Genomic DNA, 23,435 nt, shown 5'->3' with positions numbered 1-23,435 from the left:
GAAAGCAAAGAAGACCAAAAAAGCGGGGGAAATTTTTATTTACCAATGTTCGCTTACTTGGGGCTAAGAGATTCCAACTGAAGTATTCCTGCCAAGGTTTGGGGTGAATCAGAGGAAACAGTGATAGAAATTTAAACGGAATATAAATTCAGAGAATAATCGCCCCAATTAGGAAAAACGTATCAAAAACACATCGAAGATTTTTAAGATCTTTTTTTTCCCACTCGATGATTACGGGGAAATTAATTTACGACTGTGTGATCAAACTGTTTTTCCATGGCATGATCCAAGCTAACAACAAGAATATGAGGAAGGCCAAAGGCTACATAAAAAAACTACAAAATTTCACATCTATCCTACTAGTCACAACGTAGTTGCATCGTAGTTTAATGGAAATTTAACAAAAATTTATACTTTTATTTTTGGACAGGATTTAAGTAATTATTTATTGATGAAGAAGAAATTTGACCTTGCTTCCAGGGAGATTAAATCAAAAGAATATGTCTCTATTTACTAAGTTATTAACTTTTGAAAATAAATTAAAGAGGAAAAGGGGTCTTTACACGAAATGGAGTTCTTACGCGATATCTACGTGCGATACAATCGCGATACAATCGCCATATACCGAGTGTTAAGACTCCTCAGACGAATTCTTTTCGCCAATTTGACAAACACTTGCAACCAAGCACGATCAACTCAAGATTTCAAAACGCGGAAAAGCCCTTCCAGCAGAGCACCTGAACAACATGGTCACGGCAAACAGCACGCTATTCGGCGTTTCTGGCACACCTAAGCCAAAGTATCGTGCCTGTGTAATCTGCCTCAGCCTTCAGCTTTAGCAGATAACTCAGACCTCGGCATTGATAATTCACGATATCAACCTCGTCCAATAGTTGCTTATTCTCGCCATCAACAAGGACTTAGGCTAAGCAGTTTTTGTTTTGAGTTTTATCTTGCGCCGTGATTTTACACCAAGACCAGTTCTCGTTTTTATTTTCATCGTCCTTTGCTGAGGAACTTTTACCTTGGTTTTCTTCTTCACTTTGAATCCCTAAAAACAACAAAAGAAACAAAAAGATAAAGATCCAGATGGAAGTGGATAACCAACCCTGTTAACAACGGATCGCTCTTAGAAGTGTACATCTAAGTGGTGTTAGTGGGGAAACGTGTATACGTACATAATTTTGATATTGGGAATTTCCTATTACACTCGTTTTCCGACTCGTAAAAAAGCTGCTTCACACAAATCACACGGGAATTTTACGGCCCTTATTCAATCCAGATGTTTCGCTTCAATGGAACTTGTATTCATAGGACTGATCCAAAAAAATAAGGACGCTTTTACTGCCTAACTCTCTCACGATGCGGTTTCCCATCTATAAATATCTATCGCAACTTACCTCGGATGCTCTGTTCGTTTTCCTTTTCTTTGTCGAAATATCTGGCACGACGTCTCCTTTCGTGCGAATCTCGAACTGCCCCTCTCTATCAGAGCTTTTTCTTTTTTTCGAGTCACGATCGCTCATGTCATCAGAGCTTTCATTCTGCACCGTATTTCGATCCTTCAATCCAACCACGTGACCGTTCTGCGTTGCGCCCCGTACAATATCACCTTGGCTTTCATTTTCAAAATCATCGTGATCACTTGCTCCATTCATCGTTTCGTTATCGTCATCTTCATGAATGTCTGTTCCATTCCCTGTGCTTTTCTCGTCCTCTTCCTCCACTGCTTCATCTGACCGTGAGTGGTCAGGAATGGAGGGCACATCATGCGGAACATCGCTCGTACCTTGTTCCCGAGAGTTGTCATCCAGTACTCTGAGCCTGCTATCTATAGCGGAATCACTTGTAGAAGCAGACCCTGAAGTGGTACTAGCAGTTCTGAGGAAATAAAAACAAAATCCATTGTTTTCATTACAAATTAAAGTTAGCCCACAAATCTTTATTCTACTCTCATTCGAATAACTAACTTGGAATTTTTTCATTTCATCGAATTACCCAATTCATGTAAGTTGTGAAAGTTTCTCAATCTTTTGAATCTTCAAAATTGGATGTTTCGGAAGGGCGGCATCTAAAAAATAAGTTTTAAAAAACTAAAGCTGTAGTTTCATTAGAATCAAAACTTCACGCATAACTGCATGCAGTGCGGCACTCGTCGTAGTAAAACCCTGACGCAGTCGTCTCGTTTTTCAGTCTCATTTTACGCGAAAATTTCACACACATCTGAAATTTGCCATGCAAACGTCATGTAAAAAGGCATTTGAAAAAGCGGGTGAAAAACGCTATCCTGTCCACGTAGTGTTGTTACACGCTTTCCGCCTAGCCCACATGTACACAAAACTTACTCTCACTCATACACTTTGGAGCTTCGAGAAAGATCTTGAAGGGTTAAATTATATAATTTTTCCTTTTTCAAAAAAAAAAGACGAAACAAAACCACAAGGTATTGCAAATCATAAAGTGGGAATTGAAGGGTTTAAACAGGGGAAAACGTTCGAGGAATATGATCAATGGAATTCAACTTTGAATTTTCAACGATTAGTTATAGGAAACATCAAAATCTCCTCACCTGGGTGTGGTCAACATTAGGGGACCAGACAGCTTCATGGACTGCCAAGTGTATTCAATAAACTCCATTTGCTGTCGAATAATCAAGTACATAAATAACACAGCTTTACAACCACACTTATGACCAACGGAAACAGAACCTTTCGCTATAATTTCCCTCACTTTGAATAAAGAGGACACAACTATGGAACACCATCTCCTATTCACAATAAATGAAAACATTTTCACATTACTGCAGAAACAGTTGAAATTCACACCGCATAGGTTCAATTCATAAGTAAATATATTAATCGTTTCGTCTGTAGCATGACAAAGAAATGGGGCATGAGGAAAAAAAATTGTGAGTACCCATGAGGAATCAAACCTTGGACCTATGAATTTCGCGCTTTGATTCTCTACCAGTGAGCTATGGTGAACTCGATGAACTCGATGGTAAGCTAGGCCGTAACAACGTTAAATTTTAAGGCCGTTCCCTGGCGTTAACCCTTTACACTCTGGAATCAGTATGCAAATTCTTCATACGGTTCTCTATAAATTTCCCAAGGTGCTGACGAGGAGAATTTGTTTAACAATCAAGAGGTTTTTTAGTTGGTGATCATTTCCTTTATTCGTGTAACCTCAATGTTTGATTCAGGGGTGATATGGTAAGGAGAAATTAGATGCTAGTCACTCTTAGAGGTTAAAGGGGTAACGTGTTCTAATCATAATAACAGGAGACAATAGTGAAAGCGTTTTATTATATTACACATCTTAAGTGTCAGAGAAGTCCGCCGAAAGGAATAGAGAGTATCAGTTGAAAAAGACAAACCTGTAGGAGTCGATCCATCCGTTGAAAATGTTTTTCTGCAAGAGATTCAAATTTCGGACATACATTTCTTGTTATACTGACGATAACGATTACAGAAGAATGCTCTGAACGGGAGGGGGGAGGGGCTGTGGTGGAGGTAAGCAGAGGGAGAGGAGAGTGGGTGGTGATTTTTCTTTCTATGACTGAAATTCTTCTAAGCCCTTCAGAAATATCACAAGATAATAGCGGAGCTCGCAGAGCGTAGCCCCATAATTATACAAAATAGTAGTAACCCATCAAGCCGAAAAAATTTGGACTTGCGACCGTACGACCGTAAGACCGACCGTACAAGATGCTACTTTTAACATGTGTGTTCAACTATACCGCGGGCACACCAACGTCACGGCTTTGTCCAGTAGTCTAGTGGTCAGTGCACTGAGCTCCAAGTCGGACGACCCGGGTTCTAGTCCTGGCCGGGACTAGGCATTTTGCCCTTAAGACATGCGGGAAAAAAAAAGCGAGCTCCGCTTTTAGGCTTGGCTAAATCTATATATAAAGAAACTTCTAAAATCAAAAATCAGACATCACATTAACTGACCACTGTAGGAAAGAAGGGCTTCCATTGTGTCTTTGATGTTTTTCTTCTTCATCAGATCGTAAGGAGAATTGTTCCTTAAGATAATAGAAAGCACTGAAAAAAAAAAACGCCAAAACGCGTTGACGAAAGTGACTCAGCAACTACGAAGTAAATGGTCAAACACCAGGGTTTCATCTACAAAGAAACTGAAAAATTTGAAAACCTCGCATGGCACAAGATGAAAGCAATGCTCTAAACTGCAAGCAGTCCCTCTTATTCGACGTCCTTCGCGCGCGTAAAAAAAAAAAAAATGAGAGAAAAATTGATGCAAGTGCACCGTGCCTCAATCCCTGGGTTCCGCGCTGCACGCTAACCTAATTTTTTTTCCCACTGCGCGATGGACCTCGCCAAAAAAGAGGGACTGCTCGTTGTCTGGTACTCCTCAGTGGTCCCCATTCGAATGGCACAGACTAAGCTTTTATCTGCAGATGTTAAAGTTCCAGCCTCCTTGTAAACCAGTAAAGTGAGTAAATAATGTCTTTATTTAGAGAGGGTGACGCACACAAGTTAAAATTAATAAACTAGTGGCCCATTAAAAGCAGCACCATAAGGAAGTATTACAGAGTAGCTTTCATTTGATTGGTTTCACTCTGGGGTTTTATCGACGAGACTGATAAATTCGTTGATTCTTATCACTTTCTAAGTGAGTAATAAAATGATGCTTCAAGGAGAAGTTAGATGTTAATCCCAATAGTGAGTGAGAAGGTTTAACTTTACCAGATTGAGCGACATGGCAGTTCTTCGAGTTAGTGTTCCACTCCACAATAAACCTCAACATAGCATCTGAAACAAAAGCAATAAATCGAGAGATAAAGTTCATCGAGGTTAAACCTAATGACCAGTTGTGGTCAGTATAGCTTCTTAGACTCCACCTAGTGGAAAATTTGCAAACAAACACCTTAAGACTGTTCCAGGCGACTGAGCGCCTGGTGCAGGCTGATCATCATGTGTAGTACACTTCTTACCGAGTTGATCTTCCCTGAATGACTTGATTGCTTTTGTCAACTCTTCTGTTCCATTTTCAGTAAGAAGGATATCTGCATTGTGAACAAAAAGAAAAATACTTTAATAGACGAGGCTCTCCTGCATAAAAAGTACATCAGGAAAAACCCAACGCTTCACAGGATGAGATGCATGTAAGGTACTGTACCTTTAACGATGTTCATAACTCTAAAAGGCTGCTCCAATGTGATGGCTAGACTAATTGCTTGGAGATAGTTCTTGTCAGCGATTAAGTTTGACAGTTCCTGTTGTCTGTTCGAAAAAAATAAAAAGGTAAAAAATATTTAGACGAGAATGACAGTACAGATGATGAGTTATCCTAGCAGTATACTTAAACTTAGTACAACACCACAATGGCAGTTGAATGGTTGGTAGTGGCTCAATTGCAAACGCGTACGCACGTTAATCAGTTCACGAAATATATTTTTTGAGATAAATTTAAAAAGGAAGAAAGGGAAATACCGTCATAAAGTTGTCGCCGCTTCTTCTGTTGGACGGTATTCTTAAGATGATGGCTCATTTTACGGACCGTGGTATAGATAAAAAGGGCTTTTCACGCAGGTCGCCAATAGTAGTTTTCTAAGACAGTAGTAAAAATTGTGCTACAATTTTCAAATCAATCATCTTATTTAAAGTAACTCACTTTAAAATATTCTCTTCGATGACAGCTTGCGCTTGCTCTTGTTCGATCTCTGTGACATCCTAATCGGAAAACAATTCACTAAAATGAGAAATCAATGTTCCGAATGTTCCGTTGTGTTCTCACTTTTCAGGAGGAAAGAGCTTCACTTAACACATGGAACAACTTTATTGCGGAAGAGGATCATGACACAAACCTTCCAAATATTAATCACTGAGTCTGCGCCTCCTGAAATAAGTTGATCTTGGTTTTTATTCACAGCTATACTCCACACCTAGGGAGAAAACAGTGTTTCGTTTTGGACTGTTTGTTTCTTTTTCCATCAACACGATAGCTTGAGAAAAGTCAGATTCGAGAAGCGTGTAAACAACACATACTAAAACGAAAGGGGCCCACCTTGTCCAGATGTTGATCAAACGTCTTGACGCACTCGTTTGTTTTTATGGTCCACAGTTTGAGAAGACCCTCAGAGCCACTGAAAATTAGAGGAAGCATGTGGAAAAAGCGAAAAGACGGTCATGTAGAGCAGAGATTTCAATAAACGCAAATTAACCCCTTAGCCCCTGAGAGTGACTAGCATCACATTTCTCCCTATAATATCACCCCTGAATCACACGTTAAGGTCATGAGAATAAAGGAAATGATCACCAATGAAAGAAACTATTGATTGGAAAACAAATTCTCCTTGGCAGCACCTTAGAAAATGTATAAAGAGCAGTATGAAGAATATGCATTCTGATTCTAGGGTGTAAGGGGTTAACGCCCGCCACCTTTTACACAAACGGCAGCCGCCCATAGAAAAATGTATTAAAACCCCCGTGTAGAGGCCCAGAGGAAGTAAAGCGAAAGCGCACCTCTACGCGACAAATGAACTTCTAAGCAATTCATCAGATTAACGGAGAAGCAAAGAAAATAAACAGTTAAAAATTTTAGGTGGGAGATTCAAGTATAGGAGGACGGATATAAGGAAACACAGACAGACGTATAGACAAAGGAACAAAATTCACCTCGAGACAAGCTGCATTCCTCTGGTCAAGAAACAGATCTTTAAAACCGAGCTGGTGTGTCCCTCTAGTGTCTTAACACATGTGAAGTCAGACAGGGCCCAGATCTTGATGGTTGAATCTGCAGATGAAGTCGCCAAGCACTGGTCCACAGGCGAAAATCTTACGCACCAGATTCCTTTCTTATGGCCGCGTAAAGTGCCCAGAAGTGAACCATTGGATATCATCCAGATCTACAAAACAAGCACCAAACTTCAAGAAAAACCCATCATGCTACCCAACAGTACCATACGTTACGTTACAATATGATACATTGTGTTTTGATATTTTACCATCGATTTATATGACGTTGTTATGTTTCGTTACGTTTGCTTGTTCCGTTATGATACGTTACGAAACGTTACGTTAAGTTACATAATACTTCAAATTACTTTTCTTTCTGAAATCTCATGCACGGTATTGTAATAAGCTTCGTTTCGACACAAGATAACACAACATATAATGTTCATCACGTTCATGTTCTCACGTTATGTTTAGCCACGCACTTCACGTTACACAATCTTTTGTTACGTTACGCTGACTCGCGTTACGTTTCGTATCCTATAATTTCTAGTTCGTTTTCTTTACAGTTCAATGGATTTTTCTTTAAGCCCACTTTTCAAAAATCTTGGTTCATTCCGTACCTTTGCTGTTTTATCTTGTGAACCAGTCGCCATCAGCTTATCATTGGGTGAAATTGTGACAGAGTTAATGCCCTACAGTAAAAGGTGAACAAAACTTAGTACACAAGACACAGCAAGACATTCAACATAATTAATTACCCTTTATTGGCAAAAGTTTTTGACGTTATCTCCAGATCGAAGTAAATCCTTTTATACACAACAAGAACAACAATACGTCAAATGAGTAAAAAAAATTATCCTAAACTTGTTATTAAAGTTATTTATGTCAATCTCAGACCAGCGAGGAAATAATAAGAAAGAACACCTCTTCTTTTTTTTTTTTTTATTACGACTACGTTCAATAATGACAATTCCTTTTCACTCTCTCACTTCACGAAGCACGCTCGAATCAATGTCAGCATCCGAACAACTACGCACCAACCCCTCCACGATCTTACCCAACAACAGTCAACTAGTAACAAGTTGGGGTTAATGTTGGGTCAGGGGAAGGGTACGTTCGCAGTTGCTCATTGATCCGCACGCTTTCTGTATCGTCGATCTAAGCAGTACGCAGTAGCTACCCGACAAGTTTTCTGCAGCTCGCTAAGCAAGTATCCCACGGTAACCTAAGCACCACCCGAAGTCAGTTCAAGTCCTCATCGGGAATCCTTAATTTCCATCCCCTTCGACATGCCAAATGTTTACCATACTATACTCATTTAATCAAATATAGTGTACATACCTTATCATGTGCTTTCTCGGTTAGCTTGACTGACAACTTGATCGGTGAATCCAGCTGCAAAGAAAGAGAGAGGCAAATATAACATTGGAAATGTTTAGCAAACATGTGAACACGAAACGTTCATGTTAGAGTAAAGTACTGAAGACAAGGAAATGGATAATAAAGAACAGAACTTCTTCAGAGCAAAAAATATTTATTACACACATCATCTATTTTTGGAGGTATTTTCCATATCTTGACGGTGTTATCCTGACTCCCACTTGCTACAAAAGACTTGTCAAGCCTGGCAAAAGAAGTTTTGAAAATATTTAGCAAACCATGAAGAGCAATACATCGGCTGGGAATGGCTGATCTACATTGATCAACTGGCTCTATGAATTTCCTGTTTGATCAACTTCACTAAGCCGATGGACCGACGGACTAGCTGGCTAAAAAGCTTTTTGGCTGTTGACGCATACGCTTCATAATTTACCTGGACCATGCGACAGTGTGGACAGCATGGGTATGTCCCAACCCTGTGCCTACACAACGGAATTCACATTGTTTGTTCATCTGCCAGACACGCACTGTATTGTCCTACAGAAAAATAAGCAATCACAAATTAGATATTAAATACGAAAAAAATCAGTAATATCATGGAACAAACTTCGATTAAGCGTCAAAAAACTAAAATCAAGAAATCACAACAGCCGGGTAAACTGTCTGATACGTAGGAAAATGCTATGCTGTGCCACCAAACCAATTATACTCGTAATAACTGAAATTATACATGGATGTCAGAATAACCCAAACGACAAAAGGAATGGCAATCCAAATTCTTTGTATCTATTGTAAATCGTCAGATGCTTGTGTCACTAAGGATGCCCCACATACCATTTACCACACAAATTGAGTGTTCTGTTTTAAATTCAAAATTACTTTTTCATGCCTGAAACAAGACGTGGCTCACTACAGCGTAAAACTTTTATATCTAGAAAATGAACCATGCTTGCTTTGGTGTTGGTATAAATTTGCTGAATGGATGAATATTGAGTAGCTTTTATTTTCCGCCTCTGTTTTAGTTTCCCTTAAATTTCTACGTGTACTAACAGTAGCTTACCTTTGATCCAGTGACCAGCATATCACCTGCACTGTTTATCTCCAGAGCTAAGACAATATCAGTGTGTCCCTCCAATAGCTGGCAATTCATAGAGGCCAACTCATATATCCGCAACTGACTACTGTTAGTTGCCACAGAAAGATGGCTCTCTTTGTCACCAACAAAACTCAAGTCCAAGATCTCATCATTGTATCCTACAAACTACAAGACAATATATGTAAGTGTGAGGCCCACATCTAGCTTCAGTAATACAGTGTACAGGCACGTACTGTAAGATGACAATCTTGAGCTAAAACTCAAGGAACAGGTTTGATTTTCAAGTTTCAAGATTCAATACTAGTGTTACCAATAATTTTTGAAGAAGGAATTGTTTCTTGAAAATGCAATAGAAGTGATGAATAACACAATGATTTACCCTAACAATACAACATACCCAATAATTTACTCAGTACATACCTGCTTAGTTCTCTTCAGTGATTCCAGCTCATGAAACACAATGTTGTGGTCAAATGTGACCACTGCAACTTGATCCAGGTTCCTGCATAAGGTGGCATGAACAATCTGTTGATTGCCATCTTCATCATTATTGTTTTCGTTCTTATTACCCCTTCTAGCACTGAGAACAGTCTCAGTAAAAACACATTTACCATCTCGAAAACTCCAAACCCTTAGCTGACCTGCAAAGAAAGAGGGGAAAGGTTAACAACACTTTATGCTTTCTGCTTTAGCACTGTTTATTAGGTGTTTTATAAATATATTATTTAATTACTGGTACAAAAAATAACAAAATATTTTGTGATCTTCTTTTAAGTGATACGTTGTTATGTACAGTATAAATTTAGAGCAACTTAAGGTACCCTGTGCTTTCATCAAATGGCAAAATACTCCTTCACGTACATCAGTGCTAGCTATGTGACTATTTCAGAAACTATCAGTCAGCAAAATTTCACAAAAAAGTTTTGACCAACATGTAATATTAACTCTTTTACTACCAAGATCAAATTGTTAATTCTTCCCTCTCGCCGCTACAAATTTTCTTTTAAATAAGTTACAACTTACAATTTAGTGAAAGATCAAAATAACAACTTCTACCTGATAAGTTTGAATATTCTCATTACCTGTTTGCTGGATAATGTATGGATATTATAGGGAGAAGTATCATGTTGATCACTTCTGAGAGTTAAAGGGTTAAGGATAATGATTAAAGAGAACATTATTAAGTAAACATGATTATATTTAATCAAGGGTCATACCTTTACTGCCAGCAGTCATGAAATATTCTTTCTCCTTATTTTTGCATCCAGGACAATTGCTGCCTTTAGGCAGAGTGATCACTGACTCTACACCCTAACATGATAAAATACAGTATTGGTTACTACTAGTTGTCGTACCTTTACCAAAAATATTCTTTGTTCTCATCACTGGGGAATGACATGCAGACTGACTGACCAACAGAATGACAGACAAACAAACAGGGTAATTTAGCATTATCAACTGAGTTGATAACTTAAATTAGCCACCATAAAGAGTCTCAAAAGCTGACATTTCAAGCATTAGTGCTTGGTCAGAGTGAATGACAAAGGACTAATGCTCAAAACAACAGCTTTTAAACTTTTTCCAGTGGCCAATTTACGTCATCAACTCAGTTGATAATAGCAAATTACCCTGTTATACTCTCCTAGAGATGCAGTACCACAGTTTCTTTTATTGGAAACTTCCCCCTTTAGACAAACAAACAGACAGACAGATAGACAGATAAATGTAAGTAGAGGAGTAAAATTCCAAAGAAACTGTGGTGCTATAGTCGTTGAGTTATTACAATATAATTTTGTTCAATCCCCTTAGTTAATAAAGTAAAGTGACCACAGTATTAAAAGATTTTGAGCTGAAAAAATTTCAAGCATTAGCCATTTGTCAAAGCATACCAGACAGAAGGACGAACTGTCAAACAGATTTGACGAAATTCAAGTTAGATGATACCTACACCATGGAATAGTAATTTCATACCTCAAAAGCTGGAATTGTCTTCAGCAATTTTTTGTCAGAAACATCCCACATATTTAGCACATTGTCTCTACTTGAACTGTAGAGGAAGGAAAAGATTAATTGTACAAGCATTACAGAATTAGTTTTCTCTATGAGTGATCAATCAAAAGCAATGCTGAACAAAAAACCTAGTTAATTCCAATGTACAAGCATGTCCATACAGCTGTTTAAAGAAAGTTATTGTGGGTAGTTTTCATGTCTCAATTCCTCAACCACAGGATTTCAGGGAAATGTGAAAAAAATGACACCAGAAAGATGAGCCATAGGAGGTTTGATAAATCTATTTAAATATCATTTGACTTATTAAACCTTATTGGTTACCAGATATCCAGATTATCTTAGTTTCAAGATTGTTGCATGGACTTTTGTCCTTTTTTTCTGACAACTTTTCTTGAAACAGTATAACTGATGGGTTCCTTTCTCTAACTCAAAGGGGCTGCACAACTTCTAACTTCAGTTCACATAACCAACTAAAAGTATAAAATCCCATACAGTAAAGAACACCTAACCTTATCATTGTCTCTCCGGATTGAGAGAATGCAAGAGAAGTTACAACACTGAAGTGGCTCTCCAAAACAGCAACACATCTGAAAAACAGGTCACAATGTTCTCGAGATTGTAAAAAATTCACTAGACAGCATGTATATTAGCCAGTAACTGTGATTAAGACACTCTTAAATTGAATGGTTTCTAAATAAAATTCTCCAAATGTAAAGCTCATGAAAATGTAGGAAATGATCACAAATTTGAGAAGCTAGAAAATTTTCAGCCAATGTCTCAGTCTCCAGGTTTCATTTGCTATCAAATTAATGTACACCTGTAACAAGGCATCTAAAAATTCACCCAATTTGGTTCTCCTTTTGTAATGCCAAATTCCCTTTTAAAAACTAATTTCCAAGAAAATCTGAAGCAGCTAGAAGAGGGATTTCATAATCACATCCAGAGATAAATCTTATTGACCTATGAGTCAATACCTGCTTTTCTTCAAATCCCATACTCGTATCTTGCAGTCATCTGATGCAGAGAAGAGCTGAAGAACATTTGTATTGGGATGAAATGAAACTAAACTGTAATAAAAAGAAAAAAAATGTGATTAATGGTATAACCACATGGTATATAAATAAGTTTGTTTTGCAAGCTAATTAAGGATACAGTGTTTGTTGTTTAATACAGCACACTCTATACTCTTACAAAAGGGCATAGCCGGGATTTTTCAAAAGGGGTCACACTGTGTCTAACAAAGGGTTCTCAACAGTTTTCACCACTTGAATATTAAGGGCTGTTTACTTAAAAAAGGCTTACAAAGAGGGGGTCATGGGCACCCCACAACCCCTTCCCCCCTGGCTACACCCTTGTACTATAAAATTAACTCACTTAACCACTCCTTGTGATCCTTTAAAATTGTGTGTGTAGTATTGTTTAATAATATCCCAGACTTTTACTGTACTGTCACTTGAACCTACAGAATAAAGGATTACACTGTAAATCAATGAATTCAATTTAATTTAATTATGATAGTTATCATGAATAATTCTATTTAACCCTTTAGCTCCCATGAGTGACCAAGACAGAATTTCTCCTTACAATATCAATACAATATCAAGCAGACAAGTGATGAGAATTAAGAAAAATATCAGTTAGGGGATTATAAAGAACGGTATGGCAGACAGTTAGGAGAATTACTAATGAGATCTTGGGAGTTAGGGGGTTAAAAAGAGACCTGTATTGACCAAATAGAGTTGAACAAATGTTAATTTTTTGAATAAGTATTAAGTTAGTAGATCTTGCGAATAATATTATAATTATCTTCATTCTATATTTAAAATCCGGCTAAAAGTAAGTTGACAGTCTTAACTCAAAATTCTGTCCTCAAAACTAACAAGAATCAAAAAAATTTTCAAGGATCTTCATTCCCAGTTTCATGGATTTGATAATTATAGTTCTCTCACTTGATTTGAAAGTCTTTTTAAACTCAACTTAAGCCTCAATTCCTCAAAGTTTTTGAAAATTATGGATTGAGGATCGAGTTTTGAGGGACTATCAACTTATTTTTGAGAGGCAATGTATGTTTTCTTCAAAGACAAGTTTAACATTTACTTACCAGTTGCCAAAAGTGTTGATGTGGCGTCAAAAGTCATTGAAACAATAGGGGCTCTATGAACAGCCTACAAGATACAGTTTATAAATACACAACAAGGATGTTTTTAATAGATTTTAAAACAAATTCAAAACTGCTTCAAGATTTTCAAGCTTCATGTTATGCAATTTTTGTCTAGGTTTTGACCAAATCCTGGATTTCATTCTTACAAAATCTGACAGAGTATCTCACAAATGTGGATCAACAACATATGAGCTTCAAACAAACTGTAACATACTTACTTTCCAAGTTCGTATCTGCTCACCAGTGTTCCATTCCCATTGTCTCAAAAGCAAACTTTTACTTGCTGTTACACAGAACTGGAAAATATTAAAAAGTGACAATTATAAAAGAGAGCTTCTCTCCACTGGCCACCTTTGGGGAGTTACATTTATCAAATTGAAAATACCTTGTCATCAGGACTTGCAGCAAAGCAGCTTATAACATCACCTTCCTAGAGTAGAAGGAGGTCAGTTTAATTTGTAAGCTGTTTGAGTCTTAATTGTATATATGTAGCTTTGAATAATCACTGATATCATCAAAAATCATGTTAAAACCTCAAACCACAGAGATAGAATTTCTTAATTTTTCTGGTTACCTCTTGCAGTGTATGAACAACCTTGCCAGTTTCAACGTGAACAACTTGAACCTTGTCATTGCACGTACAGAATAAATGGTCTTCCTTGGATGAGAACTAGGAAAATCAAGATCAAATCCGTAAGCTTATTATGAGAGAGATCGAGGCAAATGCACGTACGTTCACAGAATATATGGTATTGAGTATGATACTATTAGTTCACAGCTGCAGTAGGTAAAATAACCCATAAACCTCGATCTTAGGCAGACATGCCAGCGAAAGTTTACCTGTACTTTGCCTCCAGTGTAGAATGCATCAATCTTCGAGGAAACCTCATAACTACAAAAATTAATTGATGTGTTAGTCGCTAAGGCCGAAAGAGAACCTCTAAGTAATCTACAGTATAACAAACGGCCATAACAACACGTGCTAGATGATTAAATATTCTACTGCCTTTTCAACAAAATTATAAGTTTCTGGTACACTAGATCCTTGACGCTACAGAAGAACTTACTTCGATATCAGAAGAGCACCAGGGCCAGAGTTTATCATTTGAGCCATAACGAAAATATCTAATACGTTCTTGTGGTCCGCTACAGGACATTTCGGTCACTCTCGTCCGCCATGTTTTTGTCAAGTTCGTACCCAGGGCCTTGAGTACGGTTATGAACGTTTGTCCATTTCTTTTTGAACAGGTGAGTTTCAGAGTTTCAATTTTAATTACAGTCCGTGCAAATTATTCAGTTATCATCCATTCAGCTGTATTCCACCCTCATTTTTAATCATTAAGGAATGTTGCACAGGGTGTCATAGTTTTCCCATGTGTGCATATGTTGCTGCCCTACCTGAATCACGCACGTGTTGGTAATTAATCCCTGTTTCATTTAACCCTTTCACTCCCAAGATCTCATTGGTAATTCTTTTTACTGTCTTATATACAATTCTCATGATGTCAATTTGGAGAATTTGGTATTGGATCGACTAATAATCCTGTAACTGATATTTTACTTTATTCTAATCACTTCTATGCTTGATTTTGTATTGATATTGTAAGGAGAAATTATCTCTTGGTCACTCATGGGAGGTAAAGGGTTAAATTTAGCAACCACACTTCACTCCCAAGAAAAGAAAAGAGACGATTCTCCACAAGAGCTTTCTCAACACACGCTTACCCCTAATTTGTTGTGGCTAGTCAAGATAAAAAGGGTTGATTGTTAGGAAAACAAACTTCCATTGAGTCTCCTTCTGGACTAACAGTGAGTGGCTGATGGAGAAAGAAAGACTAACCTCAAGAGACCAGCAGATATATGGTATAAGGTGTTCACAAAGAAAACTAATTGCAAAGATATTTTTGACAATTTTATTAGTTTACTCAAGAAGGTTGATGGAAACATCATTTTATTTCGCTTTATTCTACACAGGGCTTTAGTTCATCTTGCGAATGAGCTGATTGATCTTGTCTTCACGGTTTCCATGATCACCTCCCTCGACAAAGTGTGTGGTCATCTTACGGAAACCACCCTTTGGAGAGCTGAGCTTGAATGGCCATAGAAAGTTGTTAGCCTCCTTAAAATGCTCACCAACAGAATAGATCTCATGAATGAGGTCCTCCACACAGATTATGCCAAACTTTCCAAGTTGCTGTTCAATGAAGGAGTTGTCTGTAATGGCAATGCGCTGTTTTCTGATTTTGCCATGACCACGTTTGTAGATCAACTCACGCACACTCTTCAGATTGGGATAACTAAAACAACAATGATAGATTTGATCTTTAAAACACTTGCTTTTGGCATGTGTCAAGTATAATCTGTAATGATCTGTAAGGTTCACATGTAACACTTTCTTGACTGTTACTTGCTTGTCATAAACATAAGGTTCACAAACACACAATAGAAGAAAACAACTGTTTCACAGGGCTAAACAACTGTTAACACTAACTTTAAAGATCTGATTGTTAATTCTCCCCTCTAGCTGCTACAAATGTCCTTATAAATCAGTTACCAGAATTTAGTATTAGATCACGGTAACAATTTCTACCTGATAAGTTTGAGTACTCTCAATACCTGTTTGCTGAATGATGTATGGATATTATGGGGAGAAGTGACGTGTAACTTATTATAGTTAAATGGTTAAGAACATTTTTCAATGACCATCTTAAACAATTATATATATAAATAGTAAAAAAAAAAATTTTAAATGTCCATTGTATGGTTTATCGCCCCAGTCAAGGTCACAAAGTGACTCTGGGAAGCACAAGGAATATACAATGTACTACACCAAACCAGTTCCCTAAAAAAGAGACACTGTGGGCAGTTTTGATCTCCAATGACATGGCAAGGAACAGACATCATGAGTGATGTGTCTCAAGGACACTCAGCTCCAAAAGCCATTCAGACAGAGCCAGTGAGGGCCAACCCACTAGATGTCACATTGGATGTTCTTTACACAAAGAAATATGACTAAATCATGCACAGTACATGTACTTTATACAGCCAAAAAAGAAAAAAAAAAGTTGTACCAACCCATAGGCAACATAAGGTTGCACGACTCGCAGCATGTTCATGGTGGCCTTGTTCAGCTTAATAAAAACACCATTGTGGATCTGAAGCAGACGGAACAACTGAAGGATTTTTCTGACTTTAGGGCTCACGCCATTAATACTGCAGCAAAAAAGAAAAAAAAAAGTAGCATAAACCCACTGCAAATGTATTATCTTATCCCATATTAGCAAATTATCACTAGCCATACATCAACCCAATGAAGAACAAAAAACACTTCATAACAAAAAAATTACAGAAACTCTTCCTTAGTAACTGTTCATTGCATGGTTTATCCCCCCAGTCAAGGTCACATAGTGACTCTGGGAAGCACAAGGAATATGCAGAGCACTACACCAAACCAGTTCCCACATACAGTGAGGTACTAGGGGTAGTTTTAATCTGCAATGACATGGCAAGGAACAGACATCATAGGTGATATGCCTCAAGGACATTCAGCTCCTAAAAGCCATTTAGACAGAGCCAGTAAGGGCCAGCTCACTGGATGTCACATTGGATAGATCTATGTAAAACTAACTCACAGTACTGCATTGCAAAAATGCCCCAAATCTACCTTGTACTTCTTATACACTGTTACTGAAAAAGAAAACCTACCCTCTGATACGGACAACAAAAGCAAGCTTGGCTTCAGCAGGGACATAGAAGTTTGCATGCTTTCTCGCCATGCGTTTCATTCGGATCTCATCTTTTTCTTGCTGGCGGTATTCTTTCACATATTTCTCAGCTCTCTTAAAGATTTCCTTGCGTTTTTCTCTGCGCACCTATGATTCAATAACATAATGGAGAATGATTACAATCAATTCAATGACAATGGTACTCAGAAATTGTAGATAAAATGAAATCATGAAAAAAAAAACAGATCGTCTGCGTTCTACTTAAAATGTCCATTGTATGGTTTATCGCCCCAGTCAAGGTCACAAAGTGACTCTGGGAAGCACAAGGAATATACAATGTACTACACCAAACCAGTTCCCATAAACTGAGGTACTAGGGGTAGTTTTGATCTCCAACAACATGGCAAGGAACATACATCAAGGGTGATGTGTCTCAAGGACACTCAGCTCCAAAAGCCATTGAGACAGAGCCAGTGAGGGCCAACCCACTGGATGCCACGTTGGATCCAAATTTACAAAATAAAATATATCAAAGTGTTAAGTGATCATACTACACTTGCACGCAGAAATTTTCATGGTTAAAATTTGTTCAAACTCAAACTACGTCAAGGAATGTAAAGAAAAATTCATCACTTTGTGTGATATAAAAGCCGTATCTTGGCGAAGGCTTGGAATAAAACGAAAAAACAGATATGGCAGCTCAAGGCCAATCGCATCGTCCACTACTCAACATGCTACGGAAGGACAACTTAAACCGTTCAATAACTTTACTACAGTTGGGTTTATTGTAGGAAAAAAAGGAACTGAACCAACCTTTTTCTGCGCTAGTTGTGCTTTCGCCCTAGCAGCCTTCAACTGTTCTAAACTCTTCCTCTTCTTGAGGAGAGTTTCGGGGACACGTGGAACCTTCTCTCTGCGAAATTAAATAGCAAAGAAACGAAAATCAAAATTCGCCCGTTTAACCACGGTAAAACATTTAATTCACGACTGAGAGCTAATCTGAGCTACATTATTAAATAGTAATTTACTGAGAACATCACTTAAAAATGAAACCAACACAATCCCTACTCTTCAAAATATCAAAATAGCGATTTTTCGTGTGACGCTAGTTTGAGGTTTGAGGGAACAAACATGACAAGATCATGACTGTCGTTGTGCCCTTTATATTAGTTTTCTCAAAAGAATAACTCAATGAAATCGAAAAGAAATTAATTAAAATAAATTTCTTTATGGAGCTGAGATTTTAGACGTTTAAAAGCAATGTGGATGGAACGGATAGAATCAGCTCCTTGGTTCTCACTCACTTGTCGGCCATTGCTTCCCCAGGAAAGAGGAAGAGCATTATGGGAAATGTAGGCCGAGTAACCTAGCCTTAGTTACGTTTTGAAATCGTGTACGCGTCACAAAATGTCTCTAGTTACTAGTTAGAATGAGGGTATTATTTCTCAGGCGATCCATTGATTTTTGAATGACTACTAAGCTCGTTATTACTCTTTTAGGCTCTGGATAATAATTAGGCTTCATTCATTATCGGCTACTAACTGTTCCACAAATCCAAATCGGTGAGCAAAAGCTACAAACACACGTTTAGGTGTCGATGTATTTAGCACCCAAGTGTTAATTACAAACAGAGTGTATACATAATAGAGTGCTGATTACTAAAACAAATATCCTGTCGGAGGGTAGTCGAATGGCTATATAAACTTGAGGACGCAGTAAAGCTGTTGATCTCGCTACATAATCGTGGCCACGTGACTGGAAAAAAATTTGAGTAAAAGAACTTTAAATTCACAATCAAACGTCCAGAACTGCTTAACGCCGCCCCTGCTATACTTATCGTTCAAGAGGTCAGGTGACCATGTCTGGACAATAATTAGCGTGCTCTATTCTGTTTCTTCATCGTGTACTCTACAGCCCGAAACATTGGTCGAAAAGGTACGATGGCATTATTTAACAATAAACTGAAATGTCAGTGTCCTGACCAGTCAAATTAACAAAAACAAGATCATCACCATTGCTTGACTTTAAATGACTGAAGCGGAAAGAAAAACGCCGGAAAAAAAATTTTTATACAGCAATTGGAAATTTGGATCGATCTTAAGGATACATTTCTGCAACAGATCAACGCAGAAAGGTGAAACGCCGATGGAAAAAAATGTATGCATACTGTATTAACTGCTGTTCACCTGCAGAAAAATATCGAAAAAAAAGGCCCAGTAACTAGCATACGAAAATTACTACTGGAGTTTAAAGCGAGAGTTTCGAACAAATGATCATGATTGCTTAAGAGGAGCAATGTTTTTACTGTGCCAGCCATTCAACTTGGCCTAACACCTAAAACCAATGGGTGAATAAACATGTTTTCACTGCGAGAGAAAACAAAAAAGGATTAAATTGTGCAGCCCTTTGCTAATTACCATTTGTAGGTTTGACGCCGGTAATTGAAGCTCTATTCATGACCGTTGTCATGCTTATCGAATCCTTTTTGTTCCATAAAAGCTTTCGTTAATCATCTTTATTTGACCATTCATCAAAAGGCTGTTATTATTTCAGTACAGTGCTTCGAACAGAGTAATCATCAGGCAATGTTTTAGACTCGCCGGTTCCACAATACGCCTTGAATTGAGTTCTTCTTAGCCAAGGTGAGTGGAAAATCACAGATTATTTAGTTAACTCAGCATCACAAATATGTACAAATACAATGCGCTTCTGCTAGGTAGATATCAGTCGAGCAGACAAAAAAGTTCAAATCGTGATCTCAAATCAATTTAAATGCTCGTTTTCAATAATACTCTCTCTAGCTTTGTTATTCGATACCTACGGAATGAATTAAAATGGTCTAACCAAGTTAGCTTAATAGAGTTCGAGAGATGTTAAGGCCACTTTGGCAGGGATTTCTTTGAAGATGTACATACACTACCTTAAGTAAAAATGTCTTCAGCTTCCATTGCCGAATTTGAAAGTAACTCGATCAATTATGAAGAAGAAATAGCCGTAAGGTACATGTTAATCGTTGATGCATTACCAGTTGCTTCAGGTTTTTTAATCAGTAAACTCGTCCGCTTGTACGTGTAGGTTTATTTTCTCTTCAGTGTTGAGAGCAATCCGATACGTAAACAAAACAATTCAAAGTTGCTCTCAGAAGAAATTGAATGTTAATTGTTGATTCGCGTCACTTTAGAAATGTTTATCTTAAGGTTGGTAATCCCAAGGTTTCAAACGAAGACCGCATTTACACTCACAAGTCTTCCTTGACGAATATTTTTTTTTAAGCTAACACCTTCACCATGTACATCAACGATGAAAACTCGTCAACTGTACGCTCAGGCTAAAGCAAACTTGCTTGAGAAGAAAAACGTGTTTCTAGACGAATTCTTTTAGTCCTATACAAGTAAGCTAGGAAATATCGTGGTTTTTTTTGTCTGTGATAAGCTAGCTTTTAAGGAAACACCTTTCATATTTTCTATCTACACGGTCAAGGAAACGACCTACCTGGGGAAAACTTGACAATTAAAAGAGGAAGCTTTGAATAAATGCCATTGATTCAAAGTTTATACTAAGATTGACCTTTGGCAGTGTTTTATATCTGTTTGGTGTGTGAATCATATCATTGATATTGTCAGTATTTTGCATCACGAATTAGATAGTTATCGGTAAAGATTTTTTAAGGACTCAACGACTGATGAGTGTCTCAGGGATATATAAAGGACAGTGAATGATAATTGCTTTTCAGTAGTTCGATTATAGCCTGTTGGAGAAGAAATAAGTTGCTATATGTTTTTACTCAGTTAATGTAGAGTATGAATTCAGTTGATTATAGGCTCAATCAAATGCAAATGGTCTATTTTGTTAATTCCACAAATATCACTTTTATTCCGTGAAGTTTAACAGTCTACTTCAAAGCTTGAGAATGATTTTGCTGCTAATTGAATTTTATCACCTTGTTCGAAACCACAATATCACCAATTAGATAGGTGTGATATACCAAACAATTAAAACTCAAGAAAAATAATCAGCTATTCAGATGTGGTCGCCATAATTGCTGCGTTGGTTTTTAATTGCACAATGCATATATAAGTAATGCTTTCAAAACCTCTGCAGCTTTAAATGTTTAATTCCTACAATAAACAGTAGGTTGGTAATAAACGTTTCGCTCGCACTTTATCTCGCTACAATTTTGTTCCACTGTTAAAACAATCTACCCGATATGATATCTCGTGTAGCAAGTTCCTCGTGCTTAACTGGTTGCACTTGTTTTGATTTTTCGAGAGCATAAGACTAATTCTTGTGATCAGTATAGTGGTTTAGATAATACTGGAACGAACAGTCCATCGCCACCTAGAAGACCTCTGGCCAACGTATGTGAGCAGGCTCTCGTGTTTAAGTTCGCCTTGTAACTCCTTTTTTATGTAAAGCCGCCTACTTTACCGTCGCAGCTGTTTAAGGATCATGAGTTATATTGAACCCTGGTGGTGCCTCGCTCCATCCATCCTCCAGTCAGGCCGGGGCGCTGGCGATCTAAGACTGAGTACCAAGGTACATAAATGCTTAGCTGGTATCTTGCAGTGTTCAGCGGCTGTCGGCTCTAAGTTAAGAGCTGGTCTATTTTAATAGGATTTAAATCTCTACGTTTACTTTGTGTTTCCCTGAGATATCGTTGTTTAGTATATACCACACAAGTGAATAGTACTTTTCACGCACGCTGATTGGCTAATTCGGGAGTGATTACCAAGCCTATTCACTCTATTTCGTTGAATAATTGCCAACTGTTTCCTTGATGCTAGTACTGACAGCAGCTATGACCATGAATCAAAGCAAGTAGATGAGCCAGGGAACAAAGCTTAAACTATAAAGTGATAATTTCATAAAGGCGAAATGGTGGAGTGCATGAGTTTAACTGAATATCAGCCAGTTTATACATATAAATCATGACAATTGTTTATTTTAAAAAGGCCCATTTTTTCTTTTCATAGTTGCCATGGTAACTTAGTCGTTTCACTTGGCGTGTCTGAGAAAGACTTGATTATTGGTTTATGTCATTAATTTCTTTTTAAATCGATAGCAGAAAGCTAAGATTTGAGCTAGTAATTTTTTGTTTTAGTAAAGCTACATTCAATTTTGACTTTCATGTATAATGAGCAAAGTAAATAAAAACGTGGATTAATGAATGAATTTACAAGAGAAGTCGGCACGGATTAATAACAAATTTCAAAGTTTAATTTAGAAAAGAGAGAAAAATGATGGTTGATTCCCGCCTCAGCAGTACCGACTTTTTTTACTGCTAATGAATAATACGATGTACGATCATTATAAGAAACCCCTAACAAGCATTTCATTCATTTTGAACTTCAACCGATCAAAAATTAAATCTTACACGCCAAGAGACACTCAGAACATTTCGCAATTTACACTGTCTTTCAAAAGTCACGGTATTTAAAGTGAACTATCTAACAAATTTTATATCTTGGTGTCATATGGTCACAAAGGCGCTTTCGCTTCCCCTAATGAATACATCTTGAAGCATTATCGCATACTCATGACAAAAGACGACAAAACACCCAAATTAAAGTCCAGGAGCAGAGGAGCGATCGCTTGCACGCAAGCGTAATTACATGAGACATTTGAATAACATTAAACACACATTACCTGTGTTTATAGATCTGTATATAGTTGTTTTTCTTCGAAGTTTGTCCGATTTCAAGCTCACAGCCAATGAACGTAAAGGATTATCTGATTAAGGCTGCGATGAACACTGAAGATCGATGAACTTTTCAAAGAAGAACTAAAACGGCTTTTCTTTAAATGCATATAAGGATCACTGCAACTTGGGTAAGTGCAGTCAGCGCGATTTGCAATTTTAATGTTTTTCCCCTCTGGACAATTAGCAAAAATGTGTTTGCGATTGTCATGTGTTTGGTAAAGCAAACGGAAGAGGGGCAGTAAAAAAAGTTGCTGGTGGCTCTTTATAATTACCTTAAGTATTAAACTAAATATATTTGCGTGAGATTTTCACGGTACTTATCGAAAAGATAGAAATGACCAGGATATATGACTTTCGTGCTTTTATAGTATGGTGACAGACATCCTCAATATAGAGTTATGCGTTAGCGAATCAGTACTAATCAATCTATTCCCTTTTGCTTCATCTCGTAATATGGTGCAAGAAAAATAAAGGAAACTAGACAGGTTGGAAGTTTGTATCCTAAAGTTTGCCTTCCCACCTCTCTATCGAAAACGAAAACTGGACAACGTATGAATGACAAAAGACTGCATTGTAAGTGTGAAATAAAAGATAAAACGTCGGCCGGGCATGACTTGCCGCCGAAAAAAAAAACAATATCATCAAAAGATATGGATTTTTG

At 37.5% G+C, this 23,435-nt stretch overlaps 2 protein-coding genes and 3 non-coding genes across 6 annotated transcripts; all 5 read right to left on the bottom strand.

The window, feature by feature from the left end:
- Positions 1–538: 538 nt before the first annotated feature.
- On the bottom strand, positions 539–14,545 carry LOC131768538 (transducin beta-like protein 3). Of its 2 annotated transcripts, none has more exons than XM_059084257.2 (29): positions 14,416–14,545; positions 14,189–14,240; positions 13,923–14,018; positions 13,734–13,778; positions 13,567–13,644; positions 13,289–13,352; positions 12,562–12,646; positions 12,162–12,254; positions 11,697–11,774; positions 11,149–11,224; positions 10,395–10,488; positions 9,598–9,818; positions 9,142–9,342; positions 8,515–8,618; positions 8,247–8,325; positions 8,043–8,096; positions 7,322–7,393; positions 6,642–6,871; positions 6,031–6,109; positions 5,831–5,908; positions 5,638–5,696; positions 5,143–5,246; positions 4,958–5,029; positions 4,710–4,775; positions 3,954–4,046; positions 3,377–3,411; positions 2,570–2,640; positions 1,401–1,881; positions 539–1,051 (listed from the first exon to the last, which is right to left on the bottom strand). In XM_059084257.2, the coding sequence occupies exons 1-29, from the start codon at positions 14,460–14,462 to the stop codon at positions 926–928; spliced, it is 3,033 nt and encodes a 1,010-aa protein (XP_058940240.2). In that variant the 5' UTR covers positions 14,463–14,545; the 3' UTR covers positions 539–925. The 2 variants fall into 2 exon arrangements, with proteins under 2 accessions (XP_058940240.2, XP_058940241.2); XM_059084258.2 differs by having other exon boundaries at positions 1,401–1,872.
- Positions 14,546–15,247: 702 nt separating this feature from the next.
- Positions 15,248–18,406, bottom strand: LOC131768537 (large ribosomal subunit protein uL30). Its single transcript, XM_059084256.2, has 5 exons — positions 18,378–18,406; positions 17,887–17,986; positions 17,054–17,220; positions 16,424–16,561; positions 15,248–15,645 (listed from the first exon to the last, which is right to left on the bottom strand). The coding sequence occupies exons 1-5, from the start codon at positions 18,386–18,388 to the stop codon at positions 15,327–15,329; spliced, it is 735 nt and encodes a 244-aa protein (XP_058940239.2). The 5' UTR covers positions 18,389–18,406; the 3' UTR covers positions 15,248–15,326.
- LOC131768618 (small nucleolar RNA SNORA73 family) lies at positions 16,096–16,335 on the bottom strand. Its single transcript, XR_009338998.2, has one exon. It is a non-coding gene; the product is annotated as a small nucleolar RNA SNORA73 family (small nucleolar RNA).
- On the bottom strand, positions 16,713–16,955 carry LOC131768619 (small nucleolar RNA SNORA73 family). Its single transcript, XR_009338999.2, has one exon. It is a non-coding gene; the product is annotated as a small nucleolar RNA SNORA73 family (small nucleolar RNA).
- On the bottom strand, positions 17,338–17,577 carry LOC131768617 (small nucleolar RNA SNORA73 family). Its single transcript, XR_009338997.2, has one exon. It is a non-coding gene; the product is annotated as a small nucleolar RNA SNORA73 family (small nucleolar RNA).
- Positions 18,407–23,435: the final 5,029 nt, after the last annotated feature.

This window comes from Pocillopora verrucosa, chromosome 5 (assembly GCF_036669915.1).
Source record: "Pocillopora verrucosa isolate sample1 chromosome 5, ASM3666991v2, whole genome shotgun sequence".
In the NCBI taxonomy this organism is placed as follows: Eukaryota; Metazoa; Cnidaria; class Anthozoa; order Scleractinia; family Pocilloporidae; genus Pocillopora; species Pocillopora verrucosa.
Note: the sequence above shows the minus strand (reverse complement) of the source record. Positions and strands in the feature narration are given on the sequence as shown.

Bases quoted from the DNA above. Each gene is read 5' to 3' on its own strand.
- LOC131768538 (XM_059084257.2), bottom strand. From the start codon at position 14,462: ATGGCTCAAATGATAAACTCTGGCCCTGGTGCTCTTCTGATATCGAA. The intron at 13,645-13,733 runs GTATTTTCAATT...AATATTTTCCAG, and splicing joins CTGCAAGTCCTGATGACAAG to TTCTGTGTAACAGCAAGTAA. The intron at 8,326-8,514 runs GTAAATTATGAA...TTCTTTTGCCAG, and splicing joins CACACTGTCGCATGGTCCAG to GCTTGACAAGTCTTTTGTAG.
- LOC131768537 (XM_059084256.2), bottom strand. The intron at 17,221-17,886 runs GTTGGTTCAGTT...ATTGAATCATAG, and splicing joins CACAACTAGCGCAGAAAAAG to GTGCGCAGAGAAAAACGCAA. The intron at 16,562-17,053 runs GTAGGTTTTCTT...TTTTTGCTGCAG, and splicing joins TTTGTTGTCCGTATCAGAGG to TATTAATGGCGTGAGCCCTA.